The sequence below is a fragment of the Gilbertella persicaria genome (genome assembly GCF_025201335.1).
Source record: "Gilbertella persicaria strain CBS 190.32 chromosome Unknown B0P05scaffold_29, whole genome shotgun sequence".
NCBI lineage: Eukaryota > Fungi > Mucoromycota > Mucoromycetes > Mucorales > Choanephoraceae > Gilbertella > Gilbertella persicaria.
This window is the reverse complement of record NW_026251990.1, coordinates 224,118-243,509: the sequence shown is the minus strand read 5'-3', so window position 1 is coordinate 243,509 and position 19,392 is coordinate 224,118. Positions and strand designations below refer to the sequence as shown.

The window sequence follows — 19,392 nt, the reverse complement described above, 5'->3', positions numbered from 1 at the left end:
TAAAAAAAAAAAAGAAAAAGAAAAAAAAGAAGACGGGTAAACCAAGCCACAACATCCTCCATAAGAAAGAAGTGATTCAGGGGTAAAAAAAAAAAAATAGTTTATTAGCGAGGTACATTAACACTCTTCATCTCTTCTGGCGTCATTGGAACAAAATTACGAATATCAATACCTTCTGCCAATAAGGCATTTTCAGCATGAGGAGGCACAAGTTTAGGAATCAAGTCAGGTTGTATCGATAATTCTAATGAAATGAATATGGGATGTTCATCAGCATCTTATACTTACCATGACAAGTAAAATTAAACAGAGGTGGTAATTCTTTTCCATTGATCATGCGTACATTAGGATGACGCAATTCATCAAAAAAGGGATCAGCCAAAGACTGGTAAGCTGTCAATCGTTTCAAGGGTTCATATTGCAACAGCTTGGTTACGAAATGAATGGCATCTTCAGGCGTACGGGATCGAAACACTTTTGTGAATGGGTGAGGTTTGATCTGAGGAAATCGATGTTCGGTATAAGAAGGGTTCATGGCCAACAATTGCTCTTTTGAAGGTGTGCCTAATACCTTGATGATTTCAACCAATTGATCAATGGCAGATTCGCCTGGAAATAAAGGTTGGCAGAGCATCAATTCTGCCATGACACAACCCGCAGACCAGACATCAATACTGCAGGTATAATTCGTAGCACCAAAGATAAGTTCAGGTGCTCTGTAATAACGAGAACATATATAAGAAACATTGGGTTCACCTGCATGAAGTGCTTTTGCACTTAACCCGTCGTGGTGAGTACTTGTGAATCATACTCTTTAACACTTACCTTCCAAAATCACATAGTTTAAGAATACCTGTACTTGGGTCAATCAATAGATTCTGTGGTTTGATATCACGATGGCAAATACCAATCGAATGAATGTAAGCAAGTGCACGCATGAGTTGGTATGTATAGAGTTTAACATAAAGCATAGGAACAGGTTGTCTTGCTTTAGCGTAATGACGCGATGTACGGTATAGTGTTTCTGGAATATATTCTAACACAAGGTTAAGATAGACATCATCTTTCTATTGTTTATTCGTTAGTCAATAGGAAAAAAAAAGGGGGGAAGGAGGAGTGTTTACCTTGACTTGGTCATTAGAATAAAAAAAGGCTTTCAAAGCAACTACATTAGGATGCCAAACACAGCGCATGATTTGTAACTCTCGATTCTACATCAGATGAGTTGTCTATGTCACCTCCCTATTAACTTACCTTAAAGCGTCTATCTTGAAATACCCGCTTGATGGCAACACTTTCACCTGTATCAACTACTTTTGCTTGATAGACTACACCAAAAGAACCATTGCCAGCTACTTTATAAGTAGTGTATTTAAAGGTAAAATCCTGTCCTGTTTTGCCATCTTTGGCTTGTTCTTGATGAATCTTTGTTGGATCGTTATCACCACCTAGTTAACTAAATAAGCGTGCTGCTTAACTGTATTCCTTTCATTTTCTTACCTGTAATTTTCATGCCACTCATTGGACCGTGTGCCATTGTTGTTGTTGTTGGTCTTTAGAAAGAAAAAGAATAAAAGGAGAAATATTGTAGTTTGTGGGAAGATGAGTGACATGGTATCCAATCAGATATGATCGGTGTTTGAATAGTTGGAATTCCATGCTGGATCCAAGATATGAATCAAAAAAAGATGCATGAATATTGGTTTGAGGAATATGGGTGATTTTGACAGAGTCTTATTTCAGTCAAGTGGCTTATATGTTCTCATAGCTTTATGAGCTAAAAAGAAAGAAAGAAAGGTCTTTAGGTTTAAACCTGAATTGAAGATCTCTTCTTGATGGCATTGCATCACAAGTCTTTCTTACCCTTTCTTTTGTATTCAAGGTCCACTTGTTCTGATATTGAGTAGAATGGCTTAAAATAGAATAAAATGTCAAACTAGTTGTCAATCTTTTGAATAAAATGAATTGTATTTTTATTTATTTATTTTGCTAGGTAATCTGCCAGACAAAGTTTTTGTTGAAATGACTAGAGCCTATCCAGCATAACATCAAAATAGAGTTAAATTCAGGTACAAACTATATAAATTTGTCTATAAGAGAAAACTAAATCTGGGATTCATGTTACAAAAGCATTACGTCTTGTTATTTAAAAAAGATAAAATAGTCATTGAATATAACAGAGATTGTAAATCAACTAAAATGTCTGCTTGTAAACAAGCTACCAACAGAAAGAAAGTAGCTCTTATTTAGAAATACATGTGATGTAGTACATGTATCTAGACAAATAAACGCACAAACCTTAATTAGCATCACATAAAATTAACGAATAAGCTGTTCTGGATCTATAAGAAATTCAGTTTAGATAAAGGAACAGTGCAATTAAAAGTAGCCTAATGGGTTGCTGAGCCATGACGAAAATACAAGGTTTAGTTTTCTTGTCGAAACAAATGAAAAGCTTTGTTATACGCACGTGTGGACTTTGTGTATAGTTTGATTTGGTCAATAAAGATTGGTAACTCGATTTCCCTTTGTCTTCATCTTGATTTGCTTTGTGCAATAGAGTTATTTCTTAGTTTATTTCTCTCCTACTGTCAGCACAATTCCCTTTCTTTCTTTATTTAAAAGATACTTTTGTAATTTATAACAAACGAGTTTAATTGACTATGTACAACTCTGTAATATTTTTGCCATTTATGTATGTTTATGTAGAACAAAAAAAAAGCTGTAACACAACAGTCTTTTTTTCCTTAACTTTTTTTTTTGCTTCTTTTTGACCGGTCTATATCCTATGTTTGTTGTAACCAGTAAATCTACTCTTTTGTTGCATAATAATAAACATTAGATCGATCAATATTTAAAAACAAAACGGAAATGCGAAGGGTCTATTCTGTTTGTGCAACCTATTGATTCCATGCCACCTCGGTGATGGTTGTTTCCGACTGCCTGGATCTCAAATTTGGTTATAGCCGTTTGGCTTCAATTAAGGTGCGTTGCTATATGTATATATATATATATATATAAGTCTAGTATGGTAGACATTGTTCTTATTTTGACTTTGTCCCCCCTCCATGAAAACCTTAAGCCATGACACAAAGCTAAAGGTTAGCAATGATTTAAGCCAATGAAACCATGGCTCCTGCAACATGTGCATAAGTAAATCAATTTAAATGGTCAATCCGTCTCATTATTTAAGTACCGAATAACAAGTATATTGATTTGTCATAGCAGTAACAGTTACAGAAAAAAAAGATGTCTAGAAAGTAGCAAATTTGCCTCATTAAAGACTAGAACATTCAAGAAATAATTCACCAAGGAACAAAAATGGATTTTTTAATTGAATAACATAGCTGGAAGAAAAAAATTTTTTTTGACACCTTCTTTTTAAAAAAACACACACGAGACCACCTGTGCTCGCCTGCATGAACTCTATTTCATCAGAATGTATATAAAAAGCGTCATTTTTTTTGCGAGCCTTCTTTCATTATTTTCCTTAAGAAAATGTACGCTTCAAAACTTGTTGTCTCTCCTGTTTATGTGGATAAGAAACAAGAGCAAGGATCACCAACATCTTATTTTTCATCTTCAAACCATTATCAACACCAATTGAATGTTGAAGCCATTCGCCAACATTCTCTGGAAGATGCTATCCGCCTTGCCTCACAAGTCAACATGAAACATACTGCTAGTGGTTGTGACCGTTGTGATCTTGTTGCCGGGTATTATATAACTGCCTTGAGATATGCTAGGGAAAATGAACCTGTTCAATGCAACACTATCTTATTTGATCTTGTCTGGCAAATGACAAACTTGGTGCTGGCTCACCGGGAAACAAGCAAATATCAATACTTGCATTGGTTTGATTTGATCACCACTGAACTCTGGGATTTTGCCAAACAATTGAAAGAAGAATCCTTTGAATGCGATACCCATATTCCATTATTGGATGGTGATATCAAGAGACTCTCTATTGACTCAAGCCATAGTGATGATAGTGAACATGATGAAGAAAATTACCGTAGAGCTATTCGTATCACTATCTATAACTGCCGTGCATTGGTGTGTGAACAATCAAATGAGATAACTCAAGCTATTGTTTACTATCGCAAGTGTGCATCTGTACGACCCACACCGTTTGAACCTCAGCAACATTTGCAACAAACAGCTTTAGCCACCCTGCAACGCCTTATCAAGACATCCAGACCTGTCTCACAACTCAAACACAAGAACACTTTCTCTTCTGTATTCACATCGGATTCCATCTCGGCTTCTTCTACCACTTCTTCTGTTTCAAGTCTGTCGTCCAAGACTTCTATGTGTTGCTCTAACTGTGGCATTGAAAAACAAGTCATGCCTGTCTGTGCTCGTTGTAAAATCCAACCTTATTGTAGTGTACGTTGTATCCAGTCACATAAGGAAACACATGTGTCCAGTTGCATATCGTCGCATTAGTCTTTTGCTTATCTCTTTTCTTTTTTCTCCCTTTTCTATCATGAAGATATCACTTATTGCATATTCATCACATTATTTCATTTTTCTTGTTTGTAACATATTATTCAATAAAAAAAAACCTCCAATCTGTACTCTCACACAGTTGCATAATGAATGACGCAGGGATCCACAGGGGAAAAGAAAAAGAAAGAGTTTATTTGAAATGATGTTTTTTAAGCCTTGAAACCAAGTTCCTTTAAAGATTGACTCAAAGCGTCAACAACCTTATCAATATGACCACGTTCAGGTTCAGTGACAGAAATACCCATATGGCTAGGATAATAATAGATTTAGACAGTTTGATACGAAATAAGGCACTTACCCAATTCTAAAGTATTTTCCAGCTAAACCATCTAAAATACCACCAGCAATTTGAACGCCTTTGTTAGCAAGAGCAGGGACAAGTTGAGGAATTTCAATGCCTTCAGGTAACCAGACAGCAGTCATACCATTGGCTGAACACTCTTCGCATTGGGCAAGAGGCTTTAACCCTAAATCGCGAATGGTCTGTCTAAACTTGGCAGCTACTTGACGATGTTTGTCAAAGCGAACTTCCATAGGTTGGCTAGTGATAGCCTTGAGAGATGCATGAAGAGCATAGATCAATTGAACAGCAGGTGTAGCAAAATAAGCAGGCTTACGAGATTCGTAGGCGTGCATGACTAAATAAGGTTAAAGACAAAGGATAAGGATGTCAGAGTATCCACTTACTAGGTAACCACTTGTTCCAGTTAGAGTAGTAAGCAACAATAGGTGTTGTTCTAGACTTGTAGACCTTGAGTGCTTGTTGAGAAGCAATAACGACAGAAAGACCAGGAGGAACACCCAGGCCCTTTTGCGAACCAGAAATAACAATATCCAATCCCCATTCATCAAACCTGATTTCCTCAGAACCCAAGGAACAGACACCATCGACAACGACCAAGGTCTCAGGGGAAACTGATTTGACGGTTTGAGCAACAGCCTTAATGTCAGACAGAACACCAGTACTGTCCATATAGCGTCATGTTAATTTTTTTTTATTGCACGTGAAATCACAATTCACTTACGAAGTGTCAACATGAGTAACAGTCACCATCTTGTATTTCTTTTCGCTTAAAGCTTGCTTCAAGGCTTCATTTGAAGGACGGCTACCCACTTCAGCACGAAGTGTAGTGATATTAGCACCGTACACTTCCAAACTATAAAACAGTCAGTACAATATAGACGCGTAAAAGTATACCATTCAGAAAAATGATCACCGAAATAACCAGTGTTTAAAGCCAGCACTTGGTCGCCTTGTTCAAGCAAGTTGACCATCATATCCCAACCCAAAGTGCAAGAACCAGATACAATGAAAGGTTGAGCAGTTTCAGTCAAGACGACCTTACGAACCATCTCAATCGATTCACCAAAGATAGGAACAAAATTGGGATCCACATGAGAAGTGGCAGGGGTACTCATAGCAGCAAGGACATCTTCATGGAACTCAATAGGTCCTATAAACTGTGTGAGATACCTTACCCTATCGCGTTATTTTCTGCTTACCAGGAATCATACAGAGTTTGTGAGGTGCCATTTTTTTAGATAATGAAGGAAAAGAGTAGTGAAAAAAGGTGGTAAAAGAAACGAAAAGGAGAATCCACTTAACAATGCATTTTACCGTTAAAATCATCATGTGACAAGCTTTTGGTTGGCTAAAAAAAGAAGGGTGATGAGAAAAACAAACGAAAGATAGCAGAATTATACCCTTTTTCCCTTGGCCAATAAAATAAGTATATGCAGCAACCATGAGGGGTATAAGCAGATTTGATTCAGTTACCGCTATAATAGGTTTTCCGAATAGACGGAGTTACCCCTTATTTTTGCATGGATAAAATATTTTTATGGATAACAGCATTATTCCACAACAGTCCTGTATATCAAAGTGACCTAAGGTATGTATAAGACTACTCAAGAAATCTAGGAAATGCTCGCTTCGTGTGCCTCCCCTTCCCCCCCCCACTCGAGCACTCACTTTATTATCTCTCTTATGCTTCTTTGTCCCACTAGTTTTTTTTGTACAACCTTTGGCTTACGGAGCGTGAGCTCAACGGCACCTTTCTCGCAAATTGTCCCAATCGAAATGTACTGCTTGACCTGATTTAAATAGGTGTGCAATTTATAACTTCTTGTTTTTTTTGGGATGACATTCAACCCAAAGCGAGAACTAAAAAAAAGACTTTATTATGATAAACTCTCTAATGAATTATATAATACATGGCGCTATCTTAATTCTTGACAATAACAGGGCCAGAAGTCCAGTTTTCCCAACTAGAGGCTTTAGAGGGATCAGCAAGTAACTTGAGAGCCTTGACTTGGAACTTATAAGTACCGCTAGGAACAGGAATAGGAAGAGGAGCATCAGCAATAGAAGAAGGAACGTAAGTACTATCCCAAGCGTATTGGTCGTATTGTTCAGAGGTTTGGAAGTTACGGCCAAGATAATCAAGACCAGTTAAGAATTGACCAATGACCTTGTTTGTCTTGGTATCCAAAAGATCGGCCTTCACATGAGCAGTAGGGGTCAACAAACGCAAGACAAGGATAGGGTAAGTGTCCGTTTGGTTGCGGTCATAAGTGAAGGTATCATCCGAAGTGTATTGAGCAGATTTGGGATCAATAAGAAGAGGGAAATCTTCATCAAAGATAGGCAATGTGTTTTGCTTACCCTTGACACCAAAATAAGGAATCTTGACATCCACATTGCTCTTTTGTTGCTTGGACTTGAGGTGGATGAAACCACCGTAGAAAATATGGTCTTTATCATCGGTGTTGGGAGGAGTGACGGTGACAGTGATCTTTTGAGATTTACCAGGGGCAATCTTGAATGTCTTTTTGGAGAAGCGCAAGCTAGCAGCAGCCTTGACATTGTCTACAGGCTCAAGAGGAGTGTAGCCAGTCACGGATTCATCATAGGGAGAAATACCAGTAGCAACATCGTTTGTGAGATCGAATTGAACAGTCTTGGAGCCATGGTTAGTCACAGTGAAGGTTTGAGTTCTGTACTTGGTAGTAGCGGTATCGTTGAAACTGATTTGAGCAGGAGAGATGTGTACTTGTTGAGTAATGGCATCATAGACTTGTACAAGACCAGCACCTTGGCGAACGGGAGAGTCAGGAGTAGTGGATTGGTAGACAGGAGCAGTAAGAGCGTAGTTTTGAAATTGCTCATTGACGTACTTGATAGAGTTTTTGTCCTTACCATGAGCATTGAGGTAAAGAGCCATAGAACCAGCAACATAAGGAGCAGCCATAGAAGTACCAGACATAACACCCCAGCTACCGAGATAACGAGGAAGAGTAGAGTAAACGCTACCACCAATACCAGCAATGTTGGGCTTGAATGAAAGCTCAGCAGATGAACCAAGTGAAGAGAAGTCAGAAACAGTACCAGCAGTAGCAATAGGTGTGGCAGCACCAGCTTTATCAAAGGTAAGACTGACAGTACCAGCCTTGATAGCAGTCAAAAGCTCTTGACCATCAGCCAAAGTGACAGTAACAACAGGAATAGTCACGCCAGGAGTAGAAGCACTCAAAGAACCATCGACATTGTTGTAGATAACAACACCAACAGCACCGGCAGCAGCGGCGTTGTTGACCTTGTCGCTGAAGCTACAAGTACCTCTTTGAATAAGAGCAATCTTACCCTTGACACCAGCAGAGACAGAAGAGGCAGTACAGGCATCAGCACCGTTACCAGGTTGAGAGTCACCAGCAACAATTTCCCCGTTCTCAATTGTGTCCTCGGTACTAGCAGTGTACAAGATGTTGTGGCTAATTCCAGTAGCCTTAAAGTTCTTGGCAGTGTAGTAAGCATTGTCAATAGAAGCAATAGAAAGAGCACCACTGGCAGTACTAGGTTGACCCACAGTATAGAAGCCAGTTTCACCAGAGTTACCAGCAGAGATGATCACTATCAACCTTATTTAGCATGGTGAGATAGACAGCACATACCACTTACCACTGACACCTTTAGCAACAATCTTGTTAACAACTTCCATTTCAGCATCTTGACCGATGGCCCAAGCGTTTGTTTCACCCAAGGACAAGTTAATGACATCAACGCCAGCGTCATAAGCCATGAGCAAAGCCTTAATGATAACATCGTTTGTAACGACACCATTACAACCAAAGACACGCCACATACCAAGGTTAGCTTCAGGAGCAACACCGGTAAAGTTAGTGGCCTTATCATAACCAGCAATAATACCAGAAACATGAGTACCGTGACCTAAACAAATAAATATAAGTAAATCCTGTTTTCTATCAAATCCTGTTTTTTTTTTTTTTACCTGAAGCACCAGAACCAGCACCACAGTTATCGAGAGGATCAGCATCAGGCTTAGGAGTGTTTGAACCAGTGTAAGCATCACCGACTAAATCGTAACCCTTGACAACTTTGAAGCCTTTACCAAAACCACCACCCAATGCAGGATGCATATAATCAACACCTAGAGTGCAAATGTGAATACAATCAAAATAAATGTTTGTATTTTACCTGTATCAAGGACACCAACAAGGACACCCTTACCCTTGTTCTTGAGTTTAGAATGAACAAGATCAACTTGTGTCATAGCATGGGGCAAGACAGAAGGAACATTCTTTTTACCTTTCTTGGACTTGACAATCTTGGGACGAGAAATCTTTCTAACAGGGTAAACAGCCTTCACATCAGATCGATCAAGGATTTGCTTTAAAGTAGAAGCATGAAGACCTTCATTGGTGTTGTCAATATCAACAGAAATACCGTTAAAGAAAGCATGCTTGATTGTTTGTTTGACCTTTAATTCGAGATCATCTACACTTTCTTGAAGAGATTGAGTAAAAACTCGGCTAGAATCAGCTTGTTGTTCTTTGAAACTGATAATGTATTGACCAGGAACAATGTTACTTGCACCCTTAACAAATTTAGGGTGTGAGATTTTGATAGCATCAGCTGTCATGACAAAGACTGCCATACAGACACCAGCAACCACAATTGGGAAGATGGAAAATGACTTTTTCATTCGTATAATTAAAAAGAAAGGAAAGGGCAATTAAAAGAGTATGAAAGGAAAGAGATATAAGTTAATTAAAAGGCTGTGAAGAGAGAGATGTCAAGCTGTATTTATATGATGAGTAACAAAAAACTATGTGCAACATTTTATGCAAAAGCGCCTGAAAACAATATTAAAATTCGTATTGTTTACACATGTCTAGATAGCTTAGTTTAGATAGCTCTGACCCAATTAAGGAAGAAAATCCATTAATGGTAAGACTATCAGTGAAGGGTCAATATGTTTGTGATACATAAAGTGTTACTGGCCTCGGTTGATCGCTGGAGGGTCTTACAATGAATTATTGACTGTGATAAAGTTCATCTTTTAAAGGCGTAAACTACCAAGAATAGCTATAATCGATTGTTGTGGATCAATGGTAATGAAACTCAGACAGATTGATTATCGAGATTATAAAAAGACATTTAGAGTTGTGTGTAATGACTATCGCAAGCACATAATAAAGAACTATACATCATGCTAGAATAAACCTTATCATACCCCCAAAAAAAAAAGAAGGCTCAATCATAGAATTGTAAGTTGAACGGGTAAAATAACACAATTTCTTGAAATATTGCATTGTTACAAAAAGATCAATTATGCATTATCATGACAAACTATAAGTACATTTCGTGTTCCACATAAGGTCCATTTCACGTTGTTTGTGGTAAAATAAAGCAATTTGTTCCCTTTTATTTCTTATGACTTATACATGCGAATATCTGTCGATTATTGACATTTTTCTCTTGTTTAGATTATAGTCATAAAGTGCTTTCTAGACTTACATGTCAATCTAATGCCATAAACATGACTTGAAAAGCACAAATCACAATGAACAGATTGGGTAACGAGTTAAGCAAGCGAAACACATTTTACTTTGCTGTGTCACCATAAAATTGTGTCCCTGAAATCCATGTCCTAAATTGAAAGCCAGTTAGGGTGGCTCGTGTTTTTCTGACAAATCAGTCTTACTTGTGTCTCTGCCTATTGGCAGAACGCAATTTGTGATCAGGATTGCTTTCTTATCTTTCTAGATACTGAGTCTAAAGTAAATATTATGTATAAGCTGATACATAGACAAGTTGTGCAAGTATATTGGATGCATAAATGTGTAAATAACGTTTGACGAATACTGGCAACTGTCCTGTAGGATATCAGCTTCAGTCATATTGATTATGTGATGTTAAATTCTGCTTTATTTATTCCGTTTATGCATCGAATTTCATTTTGTGTATATCTATCTAAAGCGTCTTGACCTTATTGCTACCCCTACTTGAGGTCTTGAAATAAACCGATAGCTTTGAACAAAGAGATACAAAGCTAGCCAGAATGAATGTTATGAATACAATTAGGATACTATAAATATCCAAGTTATGTGCCTTGATAAAAGATATGCGATGATTAGCACTCATACGATGAGGTAGCATGCCATTTTTGTGAGTATAAGCTACTTCTTCCACTGTATCAGCTCCTCGACTTATGCTACGTTCAGAACGAATCTGAACAAGTGCTTGAGTACGCTTCACATTGCCTGTTATTTCCCCATTTATGTCTAAAGCAACGCCCTTAATTAAATCCACAGCTTGCTCTGTTGTGGCTCCGTAATCTAATACGGCACCTAATCCACTTTGCTCTATCATATGGCTATTACTGGCTTGATCACCAAAGAAAGGAAACATAATCATGCGTTTTCCAGCATACATGGATTCATACCAAGAACCAAGACCACCATGAGAGAAAAAGACATGCGTAGAAGGATGCATTAAGATAGCCGTTTGAGGGGCCCATGATACCATGCGTGCATCAGGATGAGTTTGATTCAGCATGGCTTGTATGTGGTAGACAGCACCTGAAGATATTGTGATAGTATCAGGGAAAAGATCAAAATAACCGAGTTCGATACTTTCCAACACACTAGTCAAGATCAGACGAATATCGTTTTCGCAAGGTGTAGCCATTTGACCAAAGGCAATGTAGGCTATACGTTTATGTGCATCCAAGTAGTTTTCGAGATGTTCTGTCAATGGAGTGAAGCGTTTAGGTAAAATAGGACCCACAAGTTCTACAAGAGGGCCCATAGGTCGAGCTGGACTAAATCCATGGATATTGTTGACCATTTTGAGTGCATGCTTCCATTTACTACTAGGATCTTGAATTTTGGCATCAATTCCAATGGCTCTTTTACGGTTATTTAGACGTTGGAGCTAAGGAAACATAGTTATGATAAACTCAAGAGGTTTAATGAACTCATCAATAAACCGTATTGTCAATGATTCAAATTCTGTTGTGGGTTGTATAAGACTGACTACATCGTTATGTGTATAAGGAGTATCAGAATCTAGAGAGAATGAGTCTTGGGTAAATAAATAACAAGGAAACCTACCCTTTGTTAGCTCCATAGAAGAAGTAATAATATAAGGGATATTTAAACTAGTGGCTGCATCAACACATGTTTCTCCAAAATGATCGCAGATGGCCACATCAATCTTGTGTGAAATAAAATAATCCCTTGTAAATTGATAATCTAATTTGTCATAAAGTTTGATTATTTATCACATTGTATTCTTATACCTCTTTCAAAGTTCTTTACAATAATATCAGATGCATAAGCCATGAATTCAATCGTCGAAAAGTTTCGAATAAAAGAACTGTCGCCAACCTCTTTCATGTTATAATAAGAAGGGCCGATAGTAAGGGTTTTTACATACTCAAATGATTTGCCAAATCTTGCTTGTTCTTCCTGATAAAGAGGGCATGGTCAATTTGTTTCAATTGCAACCCCTTTTTCGCTTTTTTTAGACTTACCGAAGTCAGGTACGTAATATTGTGTCCTCTTCTTCCTAACTCATTACCGATATCCAAGACCCAAAGTGAGTGCGATGATCCACCAAACACTGAAAAGAAAGCAATATTCTTAAGGCCATTGTCAAAGTAAGTTGGCTTTAACTGGGAAATAGACTCTGCATTTAGCAAATTAAAAAACAATAAAACTGATGCAATGGTAATCTTCTTCATATTGAAAAAGTAAAAAGAAAGAAAGTAAAATCAGCAAGAGATGTATGTCGAATTTAAGCATCTTGCAAAACTACTGACATTTAATTTGAACCTTGTTATCTTGAAGATAAATAGGTTTATTTTAGTCTTTGTATCCGTTTTCTTTCTTCTACTTCTTCTTTTTTAGTTAGAAGCATGTAATATGTTATCTGAAAAAAAAAAAAAGAGAAAATTTACGTGCAATCTCAATTCAAAAGAAAACAATCTTTCCATCTAACCGACGATCAAAATAACAACAAAAGGCTTTTTCTTTATATTAAAAATTATCATCGCATTAGAGTTTGTTACACATAGACTACTTTCTCTGATTTTGTGTAATGCATAAGCTAATAATGACAACTTGAGCTATGCTTCCTGCATTGGAAAGTACGTTATGTCATGTATTTTTATACCAGATCCTGCTTAACTATATGCTATGCTCTATAGAGTTTCTTGTTATTTAATTATCTAGTTATACTGTCGGCTTAGTTCAATGCGTAGTTAATGGGTAAAAGATAAACCTTTTAGTGTCGATAGCTTCTGGATGTATCGTCTACTGTTTTCTAATTTTTTTTATAACGACATATTGAGCAATGCAGAAAACGATGCGCTATCTATGAAATAGATAGATGAGAATCATGATAGACTAATATCTTTGCACAACGATGCGTTTCATATCAGTGTACCTATTTTCTACTTTACGTTGCAAAATTTTATAGTTATAGCGATGATAAAAACAGACTGGATATAATATATACCATAGTAGTGCTAGCTTCAACGTAATTGCTTGAATTATCTAGTGTGTCTTGCACTAGTGATTTTAAGATGAAAAAAAGAAATAAGCAAATGTATTGTGCTTTTCTGTCCTATTATAAAAGAGAAACCGTGCCTGAATTTAAGAATATCCAGTCTAATGGGATGCGTATGGGTTAGAAGAACAGCTATGCAGTTGCCAGATATACAAGGGAACTTGTGTTCATACGATGAAAAATGTTTCTGAAAATCAATCTCTTATTCGCCCAATAAAAAATTCCTTTCCTTGCCTTTTTTTTCTCTCTCTCTTTTTTATTTATTTATAAACCATGTCCTTTTTTAATAACTTGGTTGGTTCACTCAACTCAGTCGTCGATTCTGTTGTAGACGATTTTCCTGTTATTCAAGCCAACCGTAAGCACTTTCGGATCACCAAAATATTAGGAGAAGGGTACAAGAAATAAAAATAAAAATAAAACTAATATAGTTCAGTGGATTTTCTTTTGTTTATTTAGCAGAAGATGATAATAAACAGCTTTACGCTGTTAAGGCCATTCGTTGTAAAGAAAAACAAGTGGCTAAAAACGCAATTAAAGAAGCACTTGTGACAGATCGATTTCAACATGAAAATATTATCAAGATTGTGGTATGAATGAACAAAACATAAAAAATGATAAAATCCAACAAAGTCAAACAAAGGATATGTGCATGATCAAAGAGGAAGATGGTAGCAAGACAGCGTATATTATCATGCCATTTTATAAGGTACGGCTTGATTTATTTCACTTGTTACTCATCATCGAAAGAGGGGAAACATACAAGATTGGATTGAAAGAAACCACCAGACAGGCAAACGTATTCCAGAAAAACAATTATTGAACTTGTTTAAAAGCATTTGTAGCAGTGTTCAAGTTCTTGTTCATTATCGAAACAAACTTGGACAGAACATTCCTTATGCACATCGAGACATAAAACCAGCGTAAGTCAAAGCCTATTGTTTATGCTTGTCTCATATCCTTTTTTCAAGTAATGTGTTGATTTCAGACAATGGGCAGCCTATTTTGATGGATTTTGGGTCTTGCAGACCAGCTCGGATCCATATTGACGATAGAAAATCAGCTACACAGCAACAAGATGATGCAGCAGAACATTGCTCTATGCCGTATCGAGCACCCGAGCTATTTGATGTTAAACCGGGTACAATGCTAGATGAAAAAGTAGATGTTTGGTCCTTGGGATGTACTTTGTTTGCCATGGCTTATGGTGCTTCTCCCTTTGAGATGACAGTTGCTCAACAAGGTGGTACTATGACACTGGCTGTTCTTAACCGGCAATTTTATTTTCCCAAGGACACTATGTATTCTAAACAACTAGAAGCATTCATTGACTGGATGCTGACAACAGATCCTCATACTCGACCTAGTATTGATCAAGTCATCCATAAACTAGAATAAAAAATAATTCATGTTACACTAAGCAAAACTTTCTGTTTATCGGCCTGATCCGAATTCTCCAGTCGTGGGGAAGAGAAACCGAATTCCTGAAGTTTTAGATTCATAACATTTTATGACAAACTTGACGCATTGAATCTGATTGGCATACATGATCTTGTGTTACATAACTATCAAATTTTTATAAAAATGTTTTTTATTATTTCTCCTTTCATTTTCTTTATGAAATACTTGATTCATTTGACGACCATTCTATCAAGTATAGGTGGTCTATTGTATGGCTATGACATTGGTGTCATTAGTGGTATATTTCAGACAGAGACATTCATTCCTTATTTCCATATGGAGCAAGACAAGAGTCAAATTGAAGGCAACATTGTAGCCCTCTTACAAGCAGGTGCTTGTGGAGGTGCACTTACGGCAAATCTTAGTGCAGGTAGACATCCTTGAGAAAAAAAGAACAATGATTGCCTAAGCATAACTTAGATAAATTGGGTCGACGTAAATCAGTCATGTTGAGTTGTTTATTGTTCATGTTTGGTAGCTTGATCCAGACAGGTGCTAAGAATCTATCCATGATATTGTTTGGTCGATTTGCAGGTGGATGTAAGTTGCCTTGTCAGCAAAAATCAATCAATTGACATGATGTTTAGGGGGAATGGGTGCTTGTTCCATGCTTGTTCCCATGTATATTGCAGAACTTGTGCCTTCTCATTATCGTGGTAGAATGGGTGCATTATGGTCACTGAATATTGCTGTAGGCATGACCATTGCGTTTTGGTAAAAAGAACCTGACTTGATTTTCAAAATGTATTCAACTCCTTTTTTTTTTGTTTTGTTAGGACAAATTATGGTTGTCTTGTCAATCTGAAAGGTGATATTCAATGGAGACTTCCATTAGGTCTTCAGGCTGTTCCTGGTCTCATATTATTTCTGGGTATGTTTGCATTACCTGAAAGTATTCGTTGGTTAGCTCTCCAGTAATGAATGATTGCCTTATTTTTCTTTTTTTTTGTCTAATCCATTGCTTGTAGAGATCGTTTGGATGAAGCAAAGACAGTATTATGCAGACTGCGACACCTTCCAGATAATCATACAGACATTCTAAACGAATTCGAACAGATTACAACAGCCATTCAAACAGAAAAACAACACGACGGCACAAAATGGCAAGAAATGAGAGAACCTTATAATGTTCGTCGCATCCTTTTGGGTTGTTTCTTACAGTCAGCTCAACAATGGACAGGCACGAATGCTATTGTAACTATCTATTTGACAGCATATTCAGTATGACTTATGCTTCATTAGAACTATTATGGTCCATTGATCTTTCAAACAGTAGGACTCAAGGGCAACACAAGTAGTTTAATGACGGGTGTTTATGGTAAAAAAAAAAAAAAAGTAGTTGAAGCAACGATTTCATCTATTGTAGGTTGTCAAAATCTTTTTCTGCCTTGTTTCGTTTTTGTTTCTTGATAAAAAAGGAGTTGGAAGACGACCTGTGCTGCTTTCTGGTTCAGCAGCCAATGTTGTTATTTTGTTGTGTTGGGTGGAATGCTCTATTGTATCCAGAGAGATACTTTGTTAGGAATAGAAGTCAATCCTGCTTATGGCTATGTGGGTCTAACGATGATTTATCTCTTTGCTGTTTCGTAAGTACATACAGATCAAATACACTTTGGCTTATTATCATTAGTTTTGAGTTTACGTGGGGGCCAATGACTTGGATTGTTTGTTCAGAAATCTTTCCTAATCGTATTCGAGCTGTCTGTATTTCTTTAACTACTTGTAAGTTAATACTTTTATTTTTCTTTTAAATATTTAATCAACATAGCCATGAATTGGGCCATGAATGCAATTATTGGTAAAGTAACACCACTGATGATGGCTTCTATTGCCTATGGTACATTCTTCTTTTATGCAGCGTGTGCTTTTGTGATGGGCCTTATTGTCTATGTCTTTTTGCCAGAAACACAGGGCAAATCTCTTGAACAAATGGACCAAGTAAAGAGGACAGAATGAATAGCATGTTAACTCATACTTTTGATAGATATTCAATGATGGTAAAATCATTGTGATTGGACAAACAACATTTGAGAAATCAATATCATTACTTCCTACTGAAGCAGACAAAACTAAAGATATATAGATACCATATTTTATATATAAAAAAATTGTTTATTTAAGGTGTCTTTGCATCACCACCTTCTTCTTCTAACCATTTAGCATATCTTTCCAATCTTTGCTTCTCTGCTTCTTCATCTTCTTCTGTTTGTTTTCCTCCACTCTTTTCATATTTGACCTTGCCATCATATATCTCTGCAGAGATTTGTTTACCACCAAAGAATCGCTTATTCATCAACTACCAAAAGTGTCAATGCTACTTGTTTACTGATTCCCTTTTTTTTTTAAAAAAAACTTACCAGAACACAAGCATCAGCACTTTCCTTTTCTTTAAATCGAACAGATATAACACCGCCAGGTGATTTCTAAGCAAAGAGACATGAGTAACAAGCATCAATGACATTTTCACTTACATCGTATAAAATCACATTCGTGACTTCACCTAACTTTTCGCATTCTTCACGCACATCTTCTTTCAATTCCAATAGTAATGTTGGGTCTGAATCTAATTCTTCTTGTGTATACATGTTCTTCAAGATAACAATTTTAGCAAACTTCTCTTGCTTTTTGCCTCCTTCTTCTTCAACCCAATCTAACTTTCGCTGGATTTGTTGAATCTTTCGTTTTACTTTTAATTTGGCTGTAGTTGATTTCTTCTTTTCAACAGGTTCTTTGTCTTTAAATACTGCTTTTTGCACATTGATTCTGGTGCCACTTTCACCGGGTCGAAGGTCTGTATCATCCAATAACTCAATAGCTAAAGGTACAGACTCTTCTTTAAAATACGATACAAGTGCATCACCCTTGATATTGCCTTTTTCGTCTCGATATATCTTAATCTTAGGTTCACCTGTTTCTAAATCTTCCATAATCACACCACATTTACTGAACACTGTCTTGATTTCATCTACAGTAGCATCGGGTGGTACACCTGTCACATACACCGAAGTCACTGGTTTCTTCACTGGTTCTTGCTTTTGTTTCTTGGCTTCAGGATCAATATCATAAGTAGGTCCTCGTTTCTTTTTCTTTTTCTCTTTGGGATCAATCGTGACTGTTTCATCCACACCTTCGACAGCATACACAGAAGCTTGTGCTTGCATCAATTTTTCATCGAACTATCCAATAAGTTCAAGAACCATGTCAACGCGTTGCTCTTACCATGGGGAACCAAGCACCCATTTTCTCATCGTATTCAAAAGAAACACCATCTTCTCCGACATAAGACCATTTACCGGTCTGTTCGTTAAAGTTCATTTTGGGATCGGATGCAAAATCAGGCATAGTAGTGGACGCCATGAGAAAAGAATAAAGAAGAAAAAAAATAATGCAATAGAAGAAAAAGGAAAAAAAATATAAAGTGACTGTATTTATTTTCTTTTCTTTTTGTTTCTTTTTTTGGGTCATGTATAGTAAACTTGTAGAAGACACAAAGAAGCGCAACATTATAGAAGAGGTATGACATCAAGCCAATGACAGTAACTCATCTAGTTGCATTAGGTACAAGTATTTCGTCCTCCACTCGATGGAGGTTTATGGGAGTGTCCATTTTGTCATCCTGACACTGTGTATCGAATGACAATTGCACCTGCTAAACAAACACTAGAATTAAAACAGACAAGAGAACTCATCAAACAACACATTGAACTTCATCAAAAAGATCTATTAGCTCAAATGAATGAAGAGGCAGAAAGCAACTATGAAAAGGTAACATTTGCCATGTACCTTGCATGGTCTAACATCTTTAGTTGCGAGCAGATAGTTTAAAGCGTGTTCGACTATGGATCACAGGTACAGTCAAAGATAGAAGACTGTATGAACAAGATCCGCTTCAGTAATCAACAGGTACAAAGCTGTTTTTTAAAAGTTCTACTTCTGGCCAAACCTATTCATGTAACATGTTAATCACCTGTATGTATATAAACCATGCTCTCTCTCTCTCTCTCTCTTTTTACTTTTGCAAACACTCTTCCTTTGACAAGGCCTAATGAAACTGGACCATAGGATCTGGAATCAGTTGAATTACTTAGATTGTCACCTCCTACCCAAACATGCCCTTGTGGTACATTGATATATTTTCTGTCTTTTACAGTTGGATCTTCACAGATGTTATCGCCAGGCTATATAGTGTTATGCATTGTTGATAAGCCATGGTCATCACTTACTAGACCAATCACGCGCTTCAAAACACAACGACCTGGTTTTGCAGGTGAAATGCAAATTACTACATCGCCCACTTTTAAGTCTCGAAAGCGATGCGTAATATGCTCTACTGCTACAAGTCCTGACATGCCAAAGTTGGGTAACATGGAAGGTCCAATACACTACAATAAAGTAAATATCTACAATACGAGGTTTATTTGTTTACCCAAGTAAATTCTGCTACATATTGGTTAAATGCATGAGCAAAGCAACCAAACTGGAAAGCATATTTTGCACCCCTGAGTATGGAAGGACCATAACGTCGAATGAAGCTCATGACATAA

At 37.0% G+C, this 19,392-nt stretch overlaps 10 protein-coding genes across 10 annotated transcripts; 4 read left to right on the top strand and 6 right to left on the bottom strand.

Moving 5' to 3' along the window:
• Positions 1 to 42: 42 nt before the first annotated feature.
• Positions 43 to 1,557, bottom strand: B0P05DRAFT_548785 (kinase-like domain-containing protein). Its single transcript, XM_051579060.1, has 6 exons — positions 1,501 to 1,557; positions 1,255 to 1,448; positions 1,125 to 1,211; positions 826 to 1,067; positions 289 to 776; positions 43 to 244 (listed from the first exon to the last, which is right to left on the bottom strand). Exons 1-6 carry the CDS (start codon positions 1,535 to 1,537, stop codon positions 105 to 107), a joined length of 1,188 nt encoding a protein of 395 aa, XP_051433227.1. The 5' UTR covers positions 1,538 to 1,557; the 3' UTR covers positions 43 to 104.
• Positions 1,558 to 3,029: 1,472 nt separating this feature from the next.
• Positions 3,030 to 4,580, top strand: B0P05DRAFT_548782 (uncharacterized protein; the record flags this gene model as incomplete). Its single annotated transcript, XM_051579059.1, has 1 exon — positions 3,030 to 4,580. A coding segment is annotated over one exon (996 nt), but the record flags the coding sequence as incomplete, so codon positions are not given.
• Positions 4,581 to 4,661: 81 nt separating this feature from the next.
• Positions 4,662 to 6,046, bottom strand: B0P05DRAFT_588767 (pyridoxal phosphate-dependent transferase; the record flags this gene model as incomplete). The annotated part of the gene is made up of 6 exons (XM_051582688.1): positions 4,662 to 4,761; positions 4,811 to 5,150; positions 5,200 to 5,477; positions 5,538 to 5,669; positions 5,711 to 5,966; positions 6,016 to 6,046. 6 exons carry the CDS (start codon positions 6,044 to 6,046, stop codon positions 4,662 to 4,664), a joined length of 1,137 nt encoding a protein of 378 aa, XP_051433225.1.
• Positions 6,047 to 6,737: 691 nt separating this feature from the next.
• Positions 6,738 to 9,515, bottom strand: B0P05DRAFT_588766 (peptidase S8/S53 domain-containing protein; the record flags this gene model as incomplete). Its single annotated transcript, XM_051582687.1, has 4 exons — positions 6,738 to 8,422; positions 8,471 to 8,740; positions 8,802 to 8,960; positions 9,008 to 9,515. The coding sequence occupies 4 exons, from the start codon at positions 9,513 to 9,515 to the stop codon at positions 6,738 to 6,740; spliced, it is 2,622 nt and encodes an 873-aa protein (XP_051433224.1).
• A 1,299-nt stretch (positions 9,516 to 10,814) lies between these two features.
• Positions 10,815 to 12,727, bottom strand: B0P05DRAFT_604795 (uncharacterized protein; the record flags this gene model as incomplete). Its single annotated transcript, XM_051583332.1, has 6 exons — positions 12,351 to 12,727; positions 12,117 to 12,285; positions 11,929 to 12,069; positions 11,760 to 11,898; positions 10,892 to 11,723; positions 10,815 to 10,865 (listed from the first exon to the last, which is right to left on the bottom strand). Exons 1-6 carry the CDS (start codon positions 12,558 to 12,560, stop codon positions 10,815 to 10,817), a joined length of 1,542 nt encoding a protein of 513 aa, XP_051433223.1. The 5' UTR covers positions 12,561 to 12,727.
• Positions 12,728 to 13,632: 905 nt separating this feature from the next.
• On the top strand, positions 13,633 to 14,950 carry B0P05DRAFT_638904 (kinase-like domain-containing protein). Its single transcript, XM_051583697.1, has 5 exons — positions 13,633 to 13,782; positions 13,824 to 13,977; positions 14,031 to 14,096; positions 14,138 to 14,310; positions 14,359 to 14,950. The coding sequence occupies exons 1-5, from the start codon at positions 13,661 to 13,663 to the stop codon at positions 14,783 to 14,785; spliced, it is 942 nt and encodes a 313-aa protein (XP_051433222.1). The 5' UTR covers positions 13,633 to 13,660; the 3' UTR covers positions 14,786 to 14,950.
• A 54-nt stretch (positions 14,951 to 15,004) lies between these two features.
• B0P05DRAFT_473551 (general substrate transporter) lies at positions 15,005 to 16,804 on the top strand (the record flags this gene model as incomplete). The annotated part of the gene is made up of 10 exons (XM_051574740.1): positions 15,005 to 15,218; positions 15,269 to 15,388; positions 15,436 to 15,562; positions 15,625 to 15,762; positions 15,817 to 16,042; positions 16,091 to 16,159; positions 16,215 to 16,326; positions 16,359 to 16,434; positions 16,479 to 16,570; positions 16,617 to 16,804. 10 exons carry the CDS (start codon positions 15,005 to 15,007, stop codon positions 16,802 to 16,804), a joined length of 1,362 nt encoding a protein of 453 aa, XP_051433221.1.
• A 318-nt stretch (positions 16,805 to 17,122) lies between these two features.
• Positions 17,123 to 18,231, bottom strand: B0P05DRAFT_548747 (uncharacterized protein). The gene is made up of 2 exons (XM_051579058.1): positions 18,068 to 18,231; positions 17,123 to 18,024 (listed from the first exon to the last, which is right to left on the bottom strand). The coding sequence occupies exons 1-2, from the start codon at positions 18,203 to 18,205 to the stop codon at positions 17,272 to 17,274; spliced, it is 891 nt and encodes a 296-aa protein (XP_051433220.1). The 5' UTR covers positions 18,206 to 18,231; the 3' UTR covers positions 17,123 to 17,271.
• Positions 18,232 to 18,263: 32 nt separating this feature from the next.
• B0P05DRAFT_162273 (uncharacterized protein) lies at positions 18,264 to 18,796 on the top strand. The gene is made up of 3 exons (XM_051573115.1): positions 18,264 to 18,362; positions 18,407 to 18,613; positions 18,665 to 18,796. The coding sequence occupies exons 1-3, from the start codon at positions 18,312 to 18,314 to the stop codon at positions 18,671 to 18,673; spliced, it is 267 nt and encodes an 88-aa protein (XP_051433219.1). The 5' UTR covers positions 18,264 to 18,311; the 3' UTR covers positions 18,674 to 18,796.
• B0P05DRAFT_588760 (peptidase S24/S26A/S26B/S26C) lies at positions 18,792 to 19,385 on the bottom strand (the record flags this gene model as incomplete). Its single annotated transcript, XM_051582686.1, has 4 exons — positions 18,792 to 18,815; positions 18,862 to 19,026; positions 19,072 to 19,230; positions 19,275 to 19,385. The coding sequence occupies 4 exons, from the start codon at positions 19,383 to 19,385 to the stop codon at positions 18,792 to 18,794; spliced, it is 459 nt and encodes a 152-aa protein (XP_051433218.1).
• Between the last annotated feature and the right edge of the window lie 7 nt (positions 19,386 to 19,392).